Below are 20,462 nucleotides of genomic sequence, written 5' to 3'. Positions count from 1 at the left end.
GGGTTTGCGTGTCCCAATGATCCTAGGAGCTATGTTGTCCGGGGCTTTATGCCCCTGGTAGGGCCACCCAAGGCAAACTGGTCCTAGGTGAGGGATGAGACAAAGAACGGTTCAACACGTGAAGAATAAAAACTGTGGACGACGTTTTCCCTTGCCCGACGCTGGTCACCGGGGCCCCCCTCTGGAGCCAGGCCTGGGGGTGGGGCTCGATGGCGAGCGCCTGGTGGCCGGGCCTGCACCCATGGGGCTCGGCGGGCACAGCCCAAGAGGTAACGTGGGTCCTCCTCCCATGGGCTCACCACCTATGGGAGGGGCCAAGGAGGTTGGGTGCAGTGTGAGTTGGGTGGTGGCGGGCGCGGGACCTTGGCGGTCTGATCCTCGGCTACAGAAACTGGCTCTTGGGACGGAATGTCACCTCTCTGAAGGGGAAGGAGCCTGAGCTAGTGCGCGAGGTCGAGAGGTTCCGGCTAGATATAGTCGGACTCACCTCGACGCACAGCTTGGACTCTGGAACCAATCTCCTTGAGAGGGGTTGGACTCTCTACCACTCTGGAGTTGCCCCGGTGAGAGGTGCCGAGCAGGTGTGGGCATACTTATTGCCCCCACTTGGAGCCTGTGCATTGGGGTTTACCCGTGGACGAGAGGGTGGCCTCCCTCCGCCTTCGGGTGGGGAAGGGTCCTGACTGTTGTTTGTGCGTATGCCCAACAGCAGTTTGGAGTATCCACCCTTTTGGAGTCTCTGGAGGGGTGCTAGAGGGCATACCTTCTGGGATTCCCTCGTTTTGCTGGGAGACTTCAATGCTCACGGGCAATGACAGTGAGACCTGGAAGGGCGTGATTGGGAGGAATGGCCCCGATCTGAACCCGAGCGTGTTTTGTTATTGGACTTCTGTGCTCGCCACGGATTGTCCATAACGAACACCATGTTCAAGCATAAGGGTGTTCATATGTGCACTTGGCACCAGGACACCCTAGGCCTCAGGTCGATGATCGACTTTGTGGTTGTGTCGCCGGACTTGCGCCATATGTCTTGGACACTCGGGTGAAGAGAGGGGCGGAGCTGTCAACTGATCACCACCTGGTGGTGAGTTGGCTTCGATGGTGGGGGAAGATGCCGGTCAGACCTGGTAGGCCCAAACGTGTTGTGAGGGTCTGCTGGGAACGGCTGGCAGAGTCCCCTGTCAGAAGTAGCTTCAACTCCCACCTCCGCAGAACTTCAACCACGCCCCGAGGGAGGTGGGGACATTGAGTCCAATGGGCCATGTTCCGTGCCTCTATTGTTGAGGCGGCTGACCGGAGCTGTGGCCGCAAGGTGGTCGGTGCCTGTCGGGCGGCAATCCCCAACCCGTTGGTGGACACCGCGTGAGGGATGCCGTCAAGCTGAAGAAGGAGTCCTATAGGACTTTTTGTCCTGTGGGTCTCTGGAGGCAGCTGATAGGTACCGCAGGCCAAGCGAACGCTGCTTCGTTGTTGCTGAGGCAAAACTCGGGCATGGGAGGAGTTTGGAGAGGCCATGGAGAACGACTTTGGACGGCTTGAGGAGATTCTGGTCCACCGTCCGCGCCTCAGGAGGGGAAGCAGTGCAGTGTCAACACCGTATATGGTGGGGATGGTGCGCTGCTGACCTCACTGACGTTGTGGGTCGGTGGGGGAGTACTTCAAGACCTCCTCAATCCCACTAACATGCCTTCCAATGAGGAAGCAGAGCCTGGGGACTCTGAGGTGGGCTCTCCCATCTCTGGGACTGAAGTCACCGAGGTGGTCAAAAACTCCTTGGTGGCAGGGCCCCGGGTGGATGAGATACCGGAGTTCCTTAAGGCTCTGGATGTTGTAGGACTGTCTTGGTTGACACGCCTCTGCAACATCGCATGGACATCGGGACAGTGCCTCTGGATTGGCAGACCGGGTGGTGGTCCCCTCTTTAAAAGGGGACCGGAGGGTGTGTTCCAACTATAGAGGGATCACACTCCTCAGCCTCCCTGGAAAAGTCTATTGGGGTTCTGGAGAGGAGGGTCCGCCGGATAGTCAACCTCGGATTCAGGAGGAACAGTGTGGTTTTCGCCCTGGTCGCGAACAGTGGACCAGCTCTTCACCCTTAGCAGAGTCCTGAGGGTGCATGGGAGTTTGCCCAACCAGTCTACATGTGTTTTGTGGACTTGGAAAAGGCATTCGACCGTGTCCCTCGGGAATCCTGTGGGGGTGCTCGGGAGTATGGGGTACCGGACCCCTGATAAGAGCTGTTCGGTCCCTGTACAACCGTGTCAGAGCTTGGTCCGCATTGCCGCAGTAAGTCAGCCCGCTTCCAGTGAGAGTTGGACCGCCAGGGCTGCCCTTTGTCACCATTCTGTTCATAACTTTTATGGACAGAATTTCTAGGCGCAGCCAGGGTGTTGAAGGGGTCGGTTTGGTGGACTCAGGATTGGGTCACTGCTTTTGCAGATGATGTTGTCCTGTTTGCTTCATCAGGCCGTGATCTTCAGCTCTCTGGATCGGTTCGCAGCTGAGTGTGAAGCGGCTGGGATGAGAATCAGGACCTCCAAATCCGAGACCATGGTCCTCAGCCGGAAAAGGGTGGAGTGCCCTCTCAGGGTTGGGGGGGGGAGATCCTGCCCCAAGTGGAGGAGTTTAAGTATCTCGGGGTCTTGTTCACGAGTGAGGGAAGAATGGAGCGTGAGATTGACAGGCGGATTGGTGCGGCATCCGCAGTGATGCAGGCTCTGCATCGGTCTGTCGTGGTGGAAAAAGAGCTGAGCTGTAAGGCAAAGCTCTCAATTTACCAGTCGATCTACGTTCCTACCCTCACCTATGGTCATGAGCTATGGGTAGTGACCGAAAGAACGAGATCGCGAATACAAGCGGCTGAAATGAGTTTCCTTGGCAGGGTGTCTGGGCTTTCCCTTAAGGATAGGGTGAGGAGCTCAGTCATCCGGGAGGGGCTCAGAGTAGAGCCGCTGCTCCTCCGCATCGAGAGGAGTCAGATGAGGTGGCTCGGGCATCTGATCAGGATGCCTCCTGGACGCCTCCCTGGTGAGGTGTTCGGCTACGTCCAACCGGGATGGAGGCCCCGGGGAAGACCCAGGACACGCTGGAGGGACTATGTCTCCGGCTGGCCTGGGAACGCCTTTGGGATTCTCCCGAAGAGCTGGAAGAAGTGGCCGGGAGAGGGAAGTCTGGGCTTCTCTGCTTAAGCTGCTACCCCCGCGACTCGACCTCGGATAAGCGGAAGAGGATGGATGGATCATGTTAGCTGAAATTATGGAGTGTGTCACTCACTTTGCAAAAAACAATCAAACCTAGAACTTGAGAGTCCATGCATTATCCGTTTCATTTAACCTAACAGCAGAGACTACCTTGTGTGCATGTATGGTTAGCGCACCACAAGTGAAGCTAGTGTAGCTTGCTTAAAACTGAGTGAGCAAAAAGCATCAGAGGATAAACAGCCTCACTATCTATCTAAAAGGCATCTATTTGTATGGAATGTTATGCGATTTCAACAAAATCAATAAAGTTAAAAAATAATAATAATAAAAGAAAATAAAAGCCAGCAATCTGCAAACTATGTTGCTTACCATCAAAGACAGCACAACTACTAACTTGTTTCACCATTTACAAAGTGAAATTGATAAGGCAAAAAATTACGTAGTTCGTCCAAACAGATTACTTTTATTTTCGTAAGAAGCATATGACTATCGGGCGCGTTTTATTTTGCAAGCTGTCTCTTTCATGGGGAGTGGGGGTTCCTCAATAACCATGCTGCTCTGAAGCCAGACGCTGTGGACAGACTGGTGATTCTGTCACAAAACTTGACGTTTCCTCAGTAGAATTTTACAATTGTTTTATTTTTTCTGATATCTTTACGTAATATTGGACAGACCTTGAAGTTACTAATTTGTTTAAAATTGTTATAGGTTTTTTTTATATAACTTTTTTCCTGTGCAGTGTTTGACAGAATTTTAGATTGTGTATGCTGCACAATTCACCTTACAGCAAAGTAGTTTATGTTTATACACATTGTAATGTTCATGTCCTGTATTTCAATTATGATTATTTTAATGATCATTTTATTCCTTTTAGATTCATATATTGTCTACATTAAGGGTTGTTTACATTAAGTGTCTATTTAAAATGCTTTAAAAATTTGTTGGTCTTAGTATATTTTTTGTGCAAGTTCTGTAGGCCACTTTGAAATGGTTTATTTATACTTGCACTGCTTGATCTCAGTAATATTTTGGCTGGTAATTGTAATATTTTTGTGTTATTTTACTTCAGTTTTAAATAAAAAAAGAAGACCGGTTTTCCTTAACTGCTGTTTCCATTAATCTCATCAGTAAGCTACAATTAATATCATATTATCAAGACCAAGCTAGATCAATTACACTTTTAAAGGATGCAAAATATCGTCAAAGTCCCAGAAAACACTAAGACATAGTTTTTTGCCAATATTGTACACCCCGGCTCCAAGCATTATTCTATATTTAGTTTGAACATTTTTTAAGCAGATCTACTCTCTTTATCATAGATAAATGGTATATGGGTGGCGGTTTTTTTTTTTTTAAATTAAAGAAAAAGTAGATATGTTTGCTCATGTAGCAGAACTGGACAGAGAGGGTGGGTTTTTGTGCTTGGAGTACTGAGATGACACAGATTATTACACAAAAAAAATAACTAAATGAAACAGTGCATCAAAGATCCAGATGTTTTTGTTGTACTCCAAATGATTCCAATTACTCTTGTAAACATAAGGAATGCAATCAACAAACAACATTAAGAGATGATACATGCAAAATGCATGAGTTCAAAGCTAGAACTACATTGTGCATGTTACAAAGCTTGAAATTGCACTTTTATGGTCACAAGGATATGAGGATATGTTGTCAAATGTGCAAACAACTGATCAAGCAAATTATGTTTCTTTAGCTTTGCTGGCTAAAGCAGGTAATGCTCCCTCTTATACAGTACAGAACTTATGAATGCATCTTTGCACTGGACTGGAAGAAACTGACTACTAATGCATCAGTCATATCTGACAATCTGCAATAAACACATGCAAACAACACTAACATACTTGTTTGAGCCATCTCTTTGTGAAGCTTAGGTGTAACCTTTGTACTGCTAACTTTTAAGCACATGCTCCATATTTTTGTGCATTTTGAGTCTGCAGCTGTAGTTATTACTCCAAGCCATTCAATTATGTAAAGTTAAAAAATATATTAACTTAAACATATTGCTGCTGATAAAAGATAAATGCTTTGTTACTGTAAAACACAATGCAGGTAAAAATAATATTAAAATAAAAGTCCATACTTGTTTCTGTCTGGAAATCCCGAAACCCATCAAATATGGACCTGGTGGGCCTCCGTCGTTTAGGAACTATAATTTGTAAAAGAAAAACAGAAAGATTTCTGAATTTTATTTTTAGTGACAGAGAAATTCTCAAGACCTTTTATTTTGCAGAATGATAAAAATCAAAGTGTTATGAAACTTATTCCATTCAATTCCTTTAATGGTGACTAACTCATTTATGTAATTCAACTACTTTTAATTAGAAAACAGGTTTCTAATCTCCAGTTGCACAGTAATATTTTGTTGATTTTAGCCTCCAGAGAAATTGAAGAAATGTCACATAATGTATTTATAATTTAATAACTGAATTCAAAAATTTATTTAAAAATGCAAAATACAATATAACAAATTGTTCCTGTATTCAGCACAAACTCCCCCTTCCACTTGTCTTGGAATTTAAAGAAGAAACTAATATTTGGAATATATATTTTATGTTATTGATTCTATTGAAATCACACAACATTCCATACAAATAGATCAATTTCACAAGAATAGAACTGAAAACAAATCAACCCCTACCACGGAGAAAGAGAGCATGAGCAGCAGAATAAAACTTAAACCTAGTAAAAATAAGTAAGTAGATAAATTAATAAGTGAATATAGATGAATGGAGAAGAAAAAGAAAGAATAGGGAGAGAATCTACTTCCTCAGTGCTTTAAAAGCTTATTCTAAAATGTTATTGATTAGATCCTGCCAAGTTTTGAAAAATGTCTGCACAGATCCTCTAAGTGAGAATTAGATTTTTTTTTTAAATAGTATATAACATCAGTTACCCACTGTTTTAAAAGGGGAGAGATATGATTCTTCCAGCTGAGCATGATAAGTCTGTGTGCCAGTAGTGTAGTAAAAGCAATTACAGTTTGTTTGTCTTTCTCCACTTTAAGCCCATCTGGGACTACACCAAACACAGCTGTTAATGGGCTAGGAGGGATTGTGAATCCAAGGCTGTCTGAAAGGCACTTAAAAATGTTGGTCCAGAATGATGTTAATTTGATGCAGGCCCAAAACATGTGACCCACTGAGGCTGGAACTTGATTGCAGCGTTCGCAAGTTGGATCTTGCCCTGGAAACATTTTGGACAATTTTAAGCAAGATATATAATTTTGAGTTGAATAATTGTATGCTTTGCACATATGGAGCATGAGAGAATTCTCTGCATTGCTACCTTCCACTCCTTTTCTGGGATGTTGAGGGAGAAATCCTTTTCCCATTGTCCTCTTGGATCTTTGTAAGGGAGGGACAGTAAAATGGTTTTATAAAATTGCAGAGATGCTGTCTAAGTCCTTGAAACTGATCAATATATTTTCCAGAATAGAGGGAGGTGGGAAGTGAGGAAAATTGGGCAGGTTCTGTTTAACAAAGTTTCTAATTTGAAGATAGTGAAAGAAATGTGCTGCTGGAAAGTTACATTTAGAATGTAATTGTTTGTGGGATGCAAAGACATTGTCTATGTACAGATCTCTAAGTGATTTAATCCCAAATGTTTTCCAGACATTAAAAACTGCATATGTTTGCGAGGGTTGAAAAAGGATGTTCTCGTGCAGAGGTGCCATCGATAAAAGATTCGCCATCTTAAAATGCTTCCATATTCTGAGCGAGTGAAGCACTATTGGGTTATTAGTATATTGGCAATAATTTGCATTTATTGGGGCGCAAAGCAAGGAATATAAAGAGGAACTGCAGGATTTTATTTCTATTGCAGACCAAGCCTGTATATGTTCATCTATTTGTGTCAATGTCCAGGTTTTCATATGTTGTATGTTTGCTGCCCAGTAGTAAAACTGAAAGTTAGGTAAAGCCATGCCACCTTCTGTCTTTGGCCTTTGTAGGGTCGATCTTTTGACACGTGGTTGTTTTGAATTCCAAATAAATGTGGTTATGGTTGAATCTAATTTCATAAAGACCTATTTATTGATGTATATTGGAATATGTTGAAATAAAAAGAGAAGCTTTGGGAGTATATTCATCTTAACAATGTTAACTCTTCCAGCTAAAGTGAGATGAAAGCTTGACCATCTATGCAAGTCTTGCTTGATTTTTTCCATACAGACAGTGAAGTTTTGTTGATAAAGAGTTTTATATTTACTTGTGATGTTTACCCCTAGATATTTAAACTGATCTGCAATGATAAAAGGGAAGGTGTCCAATATTGTGTGCTTGAAAATTCACTTTAAAGAGCACACTTTTAGTCAAATTAATTCTGAGACCAGAAATCTTTTGAAATTCTGTTAGTGCTATTAGGACTGCAGGCACAGTATTTTGTGGGTCTGATATATGCAGTACCATATCATCTGCATATAGAGAAATTTTATGTTCAAGTCCTTCTCTGATAATCCCCTTTATCTCATAAGCATTTCGACTGTGAACTGCCAATGGCTCAATGGCGATTGCAAAAAGTAGTCGTGACAAGGGGCATCCTTGTCAGGTACCACGTTCTAGTTTAAAGTAGTCTGAATTAACATTGTTAATACAAAATGAAGCTTTTGGATTGGTATACAGTAGTTTGATCCATGCACAAATGTTCGGGCCAAACCCAAATTTCTCCAATGTAGTGAAAAGGTAGTTCCATTCAATCATATCAAACGCTTTTTCTGCATCCAAGGATAATAATATCTCTGGGGTGTTTGATTTTGCTGGTGAATATATTACATTAAACAGGTGTCGAAGATTGGATGCTAAATGTCTGCCTTTAATAAATCCAGTTTGATCTTGTGATATTACCAAAGGCAGCACTTTCTCCATCCTTCTAGTTAGGACTTTGGAGAGTATCTTAAAATCATTATTCAGAAGTGAAATTGGTCTGTATGAAGCACATTGTAATACAGTGATCCCTCGCTATATCACGCTTCGACTTTCGCGGCTTCACTCTATCGCGGATTTTAAATGTAAGCATATCTAAATATATATCACAGATCTTTCCCTGGTTCGCGGATTTCTGTGGACAATGGGTCTTTTAATTTATGGTACATGCTTCCTCAGTTTGTTTGCCCAGTTGATTTCATACAAGGGACGCTATTGGCGGATGGCTTAGAAGCTACCCAATCAGAGCATGTATTACGTATTAAATAAAACTCCTCAATGATATGCGATGTGCTTTCCCGAGCGCTGCTTGTTTGTTTGCTTTTCTCGGCCTCTCTCACTCTCTCTGACTTCTCTGCTCCTGACGGAGGGGGTGTGAGTAGAGGGGCTGTTTGCACAGAGGCTGCTTGCCTAGAAGATACGGACACTACTCTAAAAATGCTGAAAGGCTACCTTCACATTGCTCCCTTCTGTTGCAGCTGCTTTATCGCAGTGCGCATACTTAAAAGCCTAACAGCACGTATTGATTTTTTGATTGTTTGCTTTTCTGTCACGCTCTCTCTCTCTCTTTCTCTGACATTCTCTGTTCCTGACAGCGCTCCTTTGAAGAGAAGATATGTTTGCATTCTTTTAATTGTGAGAAAGAACTGTCATCTCTGTCTTGTCATGGAGCACAGTTTAAATTTTTGACTAAAGAGTGTTATTTCATGTCTAGAGGGCTCTAATAATGTTAACAGTGTGGGAGAGTTTATAAGGGCTTAAAATATATAAAAAATAACCATACAAACATATGGTTTCTGCTTCGCGAATTTTCACCTATCGCGGGGGGTTCTGGAACGCAACCCCCGCGATCGATGAGGGATTACTGTACGTCCTTATTTTGTTTAGGAAAGACAGTAATTAATGCTTGACGAAAAGTTTGAGGTCGAATTTTATTGTCTCTAGCTTCTCTGAATGTTGCTAATAGGAGGGGAGCTAGCTGAGTGGAGAACTTCTTATAAAATTTGGCGGGGTAGCCATAGGGGCCTGCTGCTTTCCCACTCTGAAGTGACTTTATAGCATCTAATAATTCTGATAGTGACAACGGTTTATTCAATTCCACTGCGCTAAAAGTATCTATTTGTGGTATCTCTAATGCATCCAGAAATGCATTAGATTGTGTCTTGTCTTCTTTAAATTCAGTAGAATATAAAGATTTATAGGAGTGTCTAAATGTGTGCATTATATTTTCATGGTCTATTATTATGTCTCCGTTTGTGTTGGTAATCGCTGGGATCGCACAGCGAACTTCTTGCTTATGGATTTGTTGAGCTAAAAGCTTATTAGCTTTCTCTCCATGTTCATAGTAATGATGTCTTGATTTAAAAGTGAGTTGTTCAGTTTCTTTAGTTGTCAAGAGGTTGAGTTCTGAATGCAAAGCCTGCCTTTTCCTATGAAGACCCTCACTTGGACACCTCACATGTTCTTGATCTATTAGTAATTTCGTTGGTTAGCTTTGATACCTGCTTGGTTTCCAATTTATTTCTGTGGGAAAGATATGAGATAATATGTCCTCTTAAAAAGGCCTTCAGGGTTTCCCAGAGTATTCCTGCAGAGACATCTGAGGATATATTTGTCTCTAGAAAAAAACTAATTTGTTTTGATATCTGCTAATAAAAGTGAGTTAAGACGCCATCTGCAAGATGAGTATGTGGGGCATAATGATTTTATCTCCAAGATCAGAGGGGCATGGTCGGAAATAACAATAGTGTCGTACTTGCAGGATTTAATCATAGGCAAGAAATGGTTATCTACAAAAAAATAATCAATTCTTGAATAGCAATGATGCACTGGTGAGTAGAAAGAATATGTTCTTGAATTTGGGTTTAGAAATCTCCAGAGGTCTGACAAGTTGTGGTCAGTTACAAATTGTGTAATTGTCTTTGCAGTGTTAGATGTCATCGCCCCTGTGACAGGAGACCTATCTATATCTGGATTTAAAACACAATTAAAATCCCCAGCCAATATAATTTTATGAGTGTTCACATTGGGAATGGATGCAAATACAATTTGGATGAATTCCCTATCATCCACATTGGGTGCATAAACATTTATCAAAATCACTTTACAATTAAATAAATTACCCATAACAATCATGCATCTCCCTTCAGAATCAGATACAACATCTGATACTACAAATGAAACTGTTCTATGCATAAGAATTCCCACACCTCTAGTTTTTTTTGTAAAGCTAGAATTGAACATTTGGCCAGTCCAGTCGTTCTGCAGCCGGAACTGATCCTTGCTTAATAAGTGGGTCTCCTGTAAAAACACTATTTTAGCGTTTAGACTTGTTAGGTGAGAGAATACTTTCTTTTTAATTCGTGATTTAGGCCTTTAACATTCCAGCTTACAAAGTTAACTGTCCCATCATGGAGACATTGATTCTGAGCTTTTAATGTCATTTTGTAGCCTTTGGCCTTAATTTCCAATTTTCCCAGGGGTTATTGCCATGCAGTCTATTATTACGTTGGTAATTATAATCATAAGGATTAAAAGGATAGATTAGAGATAGCTTGCTCTCTTTCTCTCCCTCCCTAGTCCCCCCCTCACTTTGCCTCTCCACGTGAGGTTGAACCCCACTTCACAAAGTCTCAGTCCTCTAACATACCTAGAGACAGAGCACATCCAAAACAACACAAGCCCCCAGCAGCAGTGTATGTGAATTAAAATTGACACATCTATTGCCAATACAATCTAAATACTATAAGCATAACATAAAAAAAAGAAAAGAAAATATTCAACATTCTTGAAATGTTAAGATAGTAAACCCATGGAATGGTGTTAAATAGTGGCCCTGGATAAGCGTAGTAAACCCTAGTTTGGAATATAAACTCAACTGCTAATTAAAAACAAGAATATCTACATGACTTTAAAATATTTAAAATGTTTAAAGTTCATAAACAGCTTTTTTTTACTGAATAAAACTTTTGTTAAGTTACATAAATCACCAAAAATAATAATTTCTTCCCTTTCACAATATAGGGAAAGATAACACTGAATTCATCATTTCTACCAAAAGGGAGGACCAAGGAAAGTGACTGTACAAGATGGCTGAGGTCTTTACTAATCCTGTTTGCCTTTCTATGTCAGCATCAGAGTTAGTCAATTTATTAGGCAACATAGGCGGCCAACAAGGACACTGTCAGCCAAGGGGCGGTTGTTTATGAAAGCTAAGCAATGTACCCTCCAGACACCAATTATTTGATTAAAATGGCATGCTCTGGATTCCTCACCCTCCATTACCCGTCGTGCTATAGACATCATTGTTCCTCAAAGTCTAATAATACTGAATGCATGCCATGGACCCAGAGTGGTACTGTTTATGTAACTCAAACAGTATATTATCTAGACCTTTCCACTCTGTCTGTGCTATGAACAATGAGGGGTGCTGTTCTGGTAACTCAAGGGGTGCGTGCTAACGACACCGAAGGGGGTCCCGGCCACCCAAGGGATCTATCTGGGCTTTGACCGGCAATGGTCAGCATGTGTTGCATTTATTCTGAACAGAAGGCATTTGAGTACCAGTAAAATTCTTTGCCACTTTCACTACCCACTGCAGTACTTTACAATCTTAAAACCAAGCAAGTGTCATTGCAGGATGTCATGCAGGCAGTAAAGAAAGAGTCCAAATTATACTTGTAGAAGGTAATGAGAAGAGATGGAGAAATCTAAGGTTTCCTCATATGTCTGAAGAAGTAGAAGGGTTGTTATGCCTTCTTGAAAATAGCTGTCAATTCTCTTATAACTCTCTATAAACTGTTTCATTCTTGTTATTGATCAGGCCAAAGATTATGGCATCAACAGCAAATTTAATGTTGGAGGAGAAACCATGTATTGACATGTGAAAAACAAGTACAGAAGGGGAATGAACATGCTACCCTGTGGAATGTGTACAGTGTGCAGTATACAAAGCTGCCAATTCATATGTACTCTGGCCTGCCAGTGTGGAAGTCCAAAATGCAGTTGCAAACAGTGACACTAAGTCCCAAGTTGAGTTTGGTGATCAATTTGATTTTTTTTTTTTTTTCAATAATGTCAAACCCTTATTGGTGTTGTTGCGACACTCAGTTTGAAAACCATTAGCTTAGATGGCAAATGGTGCCAAATAATGTATGTGCTAAATGAAATTAAGGAAAATAACATATTATACTTTTGTAATCAAAAGCATGTGTTAATGATAACTTTGACAAATTTCATATTTTTTACATTCTTTTTCCCAATCAAACAAAGCTATACAAGATCACACTATAGTTCCTTAATAAAATGTCTACATAAAATTCTCATATCCAGCTAATCCAGTAAAGGGTTGCAGAGTCTGAGCTTACCCTGGTAGCATCAGCTTCAAGGCAGAGGCCAGACCTAGATGGGACGGTAGTCGCACACATATACACACTGCTAATGTAGAATCACAAATTAACCTAATATACATGTCTGTGGGATACAAGGAAAAATAAAGTATCTAGTGAAAAAGAGAAGCAGATTTGAGCAATCTCTACAAAGACAGGAAATAATGATGCACGTTTCATAAGTTCAGTTTTTAAAAATTTACTGGGAGCCAATAACCCTAAGAAAAAAAAATATTCACTTGCTCATCTACACACACACACACACACACACACACACACAGACAGACAGTCTGGTATACAGTCTATAGCAGCAGCACAAAAAACAAGGTAAGGCAAAACTTTCACACATACTTTTGATAGCTGTCAGATGTAAATTTTACATGAATTACATTTAAAATAATGAAAGATACCAAAAAGTTTTAAGTACTAAGAAAAAATTAAACTTACCACCAAAAAGAGGTTCTGGTTCGACCAGTATTTCCTGCTTCTGAGGAATTGGAGCTCGAACTTCATCCCTGTTATCATACCAAAGACCAATAAATACATAAATGACAGGAAATTTATTTTGAATTCCCTATGTTTATGGGAACTGAAACAAACAAGACACTGTTTACATCACCTAAGAAATTCAATAAACTCAATGCAAGTAAGTGAAGATAGTTATAGTAACAATTCATTGGAAATTACTTGATACTAGGCTGAATAAATAATAATGGCAATTAAAAAAATGTAAGAAGGCATATGGTTCTGTTGTCACAATGAGACATATTTTATGTATCAATATTCTGAAGGCATGCTATTGGTAAAATGTTTTTCATACATTTATGAAGGGCAACTGTTGAAAAAAATAATTATTACTTTTAAAACTGCTTACATAAAAATATTAAAATCGAAACCTATGACAGCAGTAAAATAAGGATGAAACGATTTAAAAATGACAATCCAAAACCCAGTAGTTGTTCTAGGAATATAATGTGTGGGTAACTGCCATAATACTACACAGCTATGGTCTAGTCTCTATGCAGAAAAAGAGCTTCTGAAGATTATAATTATGCAGCAGCAGTAAAATGAAAATATGTGTGAATACTTCAAAACCATTTTTACATTATTTACATGCACTATACGTATGAATATTTTTCAGAATACAAACAGCAATATAACAAAAACAATGTTTTCTGAAATGGAGGACAGTCTCATTCCAAGTATTTCATCTGAACTAATCATTTATAGAATATTTCATACTAGAAATACACATTCATTGGAAGAGTTTTTGAATATGGGTTAAAATGTGTGGTATTACAGAGGTTCTTTAGAGATAAATATATTAAAGATGGATAATTTCACAAAACTTTTTTTAAACTTTGTGGTACAACTTCTAAACACACGTTGAAAGGATTTTGAGTCGCAATACCAATGGACATTTCATTTTAATAATCCATTTCAAAAATGAAAAACTTTTATCTATAAAACCTAGATTTGTTACAGTACAGGAACAAAATTAGAAAGCCATGCATCTAGGTGTGGTGTGCCAGTCCCCTGCTGCAGGTCCTATGAAAAGTAATGAAATAATGTCAGCTCTGCAAAGCAGTCTGCATGTGAAAAAGGCAACACACCAAGATTATCTGGCTTCTAACTCTAACTGGAAAAATGTCAGTAAGACACAACACAGCTCCTACACAAACCAGAAATTATAAAAAGCACCAACGCCCTTCACTAAGCAGGCAGCATCTACTACCTCATAAGTGAAAGTGGCACTATGAGAAACGAAGAGCTGTTTAAGAAGGCACAAACGCTCGGAAAAATATGTGGACAAACAGAACATGCAAACTCCATAGAAAGAATTACCATGCCAGGATTGGAACCCAGTCACCTGCAGCTGAGAGGCATCAGTGGTAACCACTGTGCAACTATGCCACCCTTAAACAGCATACTTAATTCCAAGGAGATATTCAGCTTTAAGTACAGTATATATTCAGTTGTTCTCTTCATGACACATACTCAGATGGTACTGCTCTACTAACTGATGTCCCTGCAGAGCTGGTACTTGGTTCTTCTGCAATTCCACCTCCATCTAGGAACATGGTAACAGCCATCTCTAGATTGTTGTTACATGCTTCCAGCATATGCGTCCCCACACTTTCTGTAGCACCTTAGAGAAAAGAGAAACAGGCTGCATAAAACATTACCAGCAGCAGCAATATGACCAGAAAATAGTCAAACAAAAACAATCACAAAGAATTCTTGTGTTTAAATAATTACCGATATACAAAAAATGTAAGATTGCAGATTAATCAATTAGCTAACAGGTCAGCTACTACTGAACTACAGCCTGTTGATTACATGATTTTGTTATACTGTCCACTTTTCATTCTTCATCAATATTCAAATAATTAACTAATCAAACAAAAGTATAATATAATATTAAGCAATTTGCTTGCAGGTTCTAATGTCTATATAGCAACAATTAACTTCTCAGTAAGCTATCAGTACCAGTGGAATGTCTGGCTGGAAACGCTGATGTTTCTAATATCACCTATTTCTGCTATTAGCTTTCATGAATACAGCAGCACATTAAAATTATATTTTTTTTGTTGAAGTCATCCAAATGTCAGTTGTACATGCAAGCTTATTAGCTGTGACCATGTGGGTTTTCAGGGTTTGTGTTTTACTGATATTTTTTTTTTTTTCTATGAGGCTGGTGACAATGCATCTGGATAGAGTGTGCAGGACTGGTTCAATATAATTGATCAGCTGCCAAAAGCTTTCTCTATCAATGATCCTGACTAGCACAAGTCTTCTTCTCTCATTGTTCACAACCAATGTACGATTTCCTCGGAGTGCAAGGCATCCATATTTCTTTGTTAATGCTCTCTCAATATAATAAGAGTTTAAGTCCAACTACGTAAGGGCCATGCTTGTTTTGTACATAACAATGCACTGTAGATATGCTGGTTTTGTATTACAAAACAGTATTACAGGTGTACTTCTTTGCTCCTTCTGTACGTGTTTATGCACAATTATGTCTTTGTACATTTCATTTTCAATTAAGTATACTGCACTTCATTATACTGTAGTCATATTTTTGTCAATCATTTTCAAGATACATTTCCATTGTGTTTCAATTGTTCTTTGTGACAACTCCCATTACAACCATAGGTCTTTGATTGATAGAAATGTGAAAGAAAGCTCCAAAAAAAGAAAAGTGAAATTTGGGAAGTACCATATTCCTTGGTGCTGCAGTATACCATGATTTTGAACACATCTGAATGTTGGATGAAAGAACAAAGTTGCAAGATCCAAAATAATTCTTCTTAATTTTGTAGGATTGACTACTATTTTTGTCTATGATTCAGAACAGCCACTTACTACTAAATAGTTCATTAAAAATACAACAGCAATGACTATATACAGAACCAGAAGGTATCTAAAAATTTCTTAAATCTCTTCCAAATCAGTTTAACGGCAGTTTTTTCTTTTCACATGCAAAGCTGGAAATGCTTCAGCTACCTTATAGAACTTAGGTCATAAATTTATTTGTAATCTTAAAATTCAGGCATGCTTAAAATTCTAAAGATAAATATAGGCAAATAAATAGATAAATAAAGAATCTTTAGCTTTGGGCCACTCAAATGCTGGAATGACCTACCAACAGGCATTATAAAATCTCCATCAGTCTTAGTATTCATATAAAGGCTGAAGATATAATATTTTTATTACAGGCTTTATCACAGCTTACTCTTGTATGAGCTGCTAACACTTCTCATATTACTTTGTTTTTTTTTTATTTTATTTTACTCAACGTCTAAATCCCATTAGAGTAAGTAACACACAGTTAGAAATTCAATCCAAACGACATTTCCAAAATTTGTTTAGAATTAAATTAAGTCAGACTGAGCAAGCATCTCCTAAGCAATTCCAAGAGATACTGTATGTGAACAGAGTGCCCAGTATGAAGTAGTCCTCCTGTATACTGAGACATTAAAAAGGTTAAACAGAGACCCAGTGTGTTAAATCTAGAGATTCTTCCAGATGAATAAAATAAATTGAAGATACAAACAATGTAGTGTAGGATATCATAACAGTTTTTTGTTGCATAATATTAACTTATGTGGTGTTAGTCTAAATACAGCTGTTAAAGGATTGGGCATTATTATTACAAATGCAACAAATCCAATCTTACAGACAGACAAATATATTTCCCCCCAACTACTGTGAGTAGAGGGCATTATCAAAATATGAAACCTAGCAAGACATAGAAATATTTTCCAAATCCTTCATTATTGATAGTCAGAATAGTTAAAAGCAAATATACTGTGTGAAGTTAAGGAAAGTTGGGCAGATTTATTTTGACAAACTTACTAACCTATACCACTGTAATAAGTCTGATCAGCGAGAATGATGAGACAGCCTACAGGGAGGAGGTCAGACTCCTGACAGAATGGTTTCAGGACAACAACCTCACCCTCAACATTAGTAAAACTAAGGAGATGATTGTGGATTTCCGCAAACAGGCAACAGTCCCATCTACATCGGAGGTGAGGCTGTGGAGCAGGTCAGCAGCTGTCTCAGGAAATTGAACCGTATCAGGCGGGACCCCAGCCACCCTGCACTGTCACTTTTCACCCTCCCCCTGTCTGGGAAGTGACTAAAGTCCATTCGGATGCACACCTCCAGGTTCAGGAACAGTTTCTACTAACTGTAATCAGACTCATTAACAATCAGTAACCTTGTCTCACCTCCACTGCTGCTGTACATACAGTATACTTCTGCCACTGTCTCTATTTATTCCTAGGATTCTGGTTTTACTTTATTTATTTATTGATATTCATTTATTTATTGTGTGTTTTTTTTTTGTCTATGTTCACTGTCTGTGGGGGCACATGCAAGCAAGCATTTCATTGTACATGGTACTTGTACTTGTACACATGACAATAAAGAATTGAATTTAATTGAATTAAAAAAGCAGTATGTTTGCGGATAATATATTTGAAGCACGGTTTTTCAAATGATACATAGACAATGTCTAAAGGTCCAGATTGCTAATGATTTCCAAGAATCAAATACTCTGTTGAATGAAAAAGGATTAAATATACAGTACTGTGACGAAAGTATTGCTATTTCCTCTAGTACTGAACATTTCTGACTGAATGTTTTAAAGTCTTCCACCAAAATCTTCATACTGGGTTTCTAGGTAAAGAAATAGCACATTTTTATAAAAAAAAAAATAAAAAAAAAATTAATTTATCTAATGAACAAAGACCCTATATCAACTGGCATTGCTTGAAAAAAGTAATTGCCCCATAGTTACTCAACCAAATTGCCATCCTTGCTGAATATAAACATCATTTACTTTGACCCATACTATTTAAGTCTAGATACCAGCACATGAAATATAACAACAATTGGGAAAATGTATTGATTTAGGGTTTTATAAACAATATAGACATCAAGAACTACAGGATTTATTTTACCATATGCACATGCTACATTTATTAATTAAATACCCTTTCTAGTCAACGTAAAATAGACACTGCTTAAACTTAATTCTAAAAATAAAAATTCAAAGGTTATATCAGTGCAACATTAATTAATAAAAATCACAATTATTCATTTACACAACCTACTGACAAATTTCAGTAAGACTTTGTTTGAAGGGTGTCTACAAAGTGACTGCATAACATATGTATAAGCATGGAATGACATTTAAGAAGAAATACTTGATCGGTAATGGACAGTTAACATCAGAATTTGCAAGATCTGGAACAAAATATTTTTCACAGCACTGCACTCATTCAAAACTAACCATGATTTAAATAACATATGTATTGCCACATCAGAGTCCACACATATTATGGAGCAGCACCTTGTTTAAATACAATGCAATGGCATCTACTTTATAAAACATCTGTATCTTCTTGAAAATAATATTATTGCAAAATAATCAAATATTGTTTCTTAAATAATGTTATTCAACAACCTATTCATGTATTAAGAATTTCCATGTAGACACCCTTCAACTAAACTGTTAGTCAAATTTGAATCAGGTCTATCAGAAAATTACATTGGATGCTTGTGATATTTGTTGCTGTGTTTGTATCCGTTTTATGGAGGAGACATTAGATGGTTAATAGGTTTTACTAAAGAACAATATTTAGTTAAATTCAAATTTAAATGTCACAAACTACTGATGCTTTAATTTTTCAAACATCTCTATTTTCTTTAGTATATTTGTCCCAACTTTATGGCTAACTTTGTGAAAAAAAACTGCCAACTCAAGATTAATTTATTGCTTCAAAATGCCAGTAAAACTACCTTTGTGTTGTTTTTCAAGTGATCAGTCTTTGTTATTGTCTATGCCTTTGTATAAATCAAAATAACACACTGAACTGGACTGACCATAACAGCAGTATTTACTCCAAACTAAAAATACATTCCACTCTCTCCCATACCATTCAAAAATATGTTGTATGAGCCTTCACTATGTTCATAAAATTTTAGTTATAAAATTAATAAATATTACTTTGGCTTCAAAACCCAACAAATACCATGCTGTTTTAGCAGCCCTGCTAACTGTGGATCTCTATGATGTGCTTTTGTTAACACATTAAATGTGGTATCACTACAGAGATTTGCCTTGTGAGTCGCATCATTTACATGTCTAGCCAATGTAGAAGTAATGAAACATTAAGTAAATACAATTAAATTTGAAATGATTTTATGGCTGTTGTAAACTAGCTACAAGTACAGAAAGACAAAACCATTCAGTTTAAAAAATTTGCCATTATTTATACTTCTCACGACTATAGCTGGTACAGCCTGTGTTGAGTTTACTACAGATTCTCTGGTATTCCTTTCACATCCAAAAGACATGCTAGATATGATACATGATAACTCACAATTTGTCCTGTATGAGTAACTGTGGATGTGTGACAGCCTTTGTTCCTTTATTGGAGCTATGTTTGGTGCCATTTTAAAAACCTGTAAAAAAAAACCCTATTATTTCTAACTCTCTTATCCAAATGTGAGCTACGACAAGTTAAAACTGTTGCAACTCTCAGCTGATTGGTTACAACACACTCTCTGAGGATTAAGTTAAACCATTTGGAATGTTTAAGTAATAGGTCTGATTTCTGTAATCCATGCTGAAATTGAGACCCTGAAAACATATAATGTCACTCCGATATTAAATTCCTGAAGAGATCAGAAAAAAAGCTGTTGATATGTTTAACATGCTAGAAAGCTTCTCATGCCTCAACAAAGGTCAGAGTTCATGATTTGACAGTCAGAAAGATACAGAGTAAAAATGTACTGCACTGAAAATCACCTGAGCCAGGAAATACTATAAATGCTCATTTCTCTTTTGCCAAGAAATACAATGATGACTGCAGGCCTTTTCACAAAAATGTTCAATGGAAAAATTCAAAAGTGATGAATAAATAGGACCCATGCTAACCAATAATGTCGAGCATAAAGCCATCACAGAATTTCACAGAAAAAGCTTACCAGCAGTCAATGTTGGAAATAACTGAGAGCAAAAGGAAAAATGTCCCAAAATGAGAAAACATTTGCCTCTTAAAACATAAGAGCAGGAGTACAAAGTGTCTGCAAAACTGTGTATAATATTAGTAATAATTTAATATTGTTTTGAACACCTTGCACACATAACAAGTGTTAAGAGAAAACCCAAGAGAAAGAAACTGATCACAGAGTTAAAACAGAAAAACGAGCAAGTTGAAATCGAAGTCAAAGAGCCCACATGGGTAAGACTGAAATGACGTTCAAAACCAATAACACCAACCAAGAATAGAAAGAAATGTATTGCCTAGGGTCTAATATTAAATTGTTTTAATTGCCTCTTAAGATTTCTTAAAATAATTGTTTGGGGTTTTTTTGTGCATGTGAAAGCATGGATGCCAGAATTTGCACTCTTA

At 38.5% G+C, this 20,462-nt stretch overlaps 1 protein-coding gene across 1 annotated transcript in view; it reads right to left on the bottom strand.

Moving 5' to 3' along the window:
* The window catches only part of ubxn7 (UBX domain protein 7), a 77,515-nt gene that overhangs the window by 45,178 nt on the left and 11,875 nt on the right, over positions 1-20,462 (bottom strand). Inside the window, exons 2-4 of the mRNA XM_039761840.1 lie at positions 14,530-14,680; positions 12,979-13,046; positions 5,305-5,370 (exon numbers count right to left, since the gene is read on the bottom strand). Of these exons, the coding sequence (XP_039617774.1) occupies positions 5,305-5,370; positions 12,979-13,046; positions 14,530-14,680 (285 nt within the window). The remainder of the gene's footprint in view (positions 1-5,304; positions 5,371-12,978; positions 13,047-14,529; positions 14,681-20,462) is intronic.

This window comes from Polypterus senegalus, chromosome 1 (genome assembly GCF_016835505.1).
Source record: "Polypterus senegalus isolate Bchr_013 chromosome 1, ASM1683550v1, whole genome shotgun sequence".
Classification (NCBI taxonomy): domain Eukaryota; kingdom Metazoa; phylum Chordata; class Cladistia; order Polypteriformes; family Polypteridae; genus Polypterus; species Polypterus senegalus.
The sequence above is the reverse complement of the archived record's forward strand: the minus strand, read 5'-3'. Positions and strand labels throughout refer to the sequence as shown.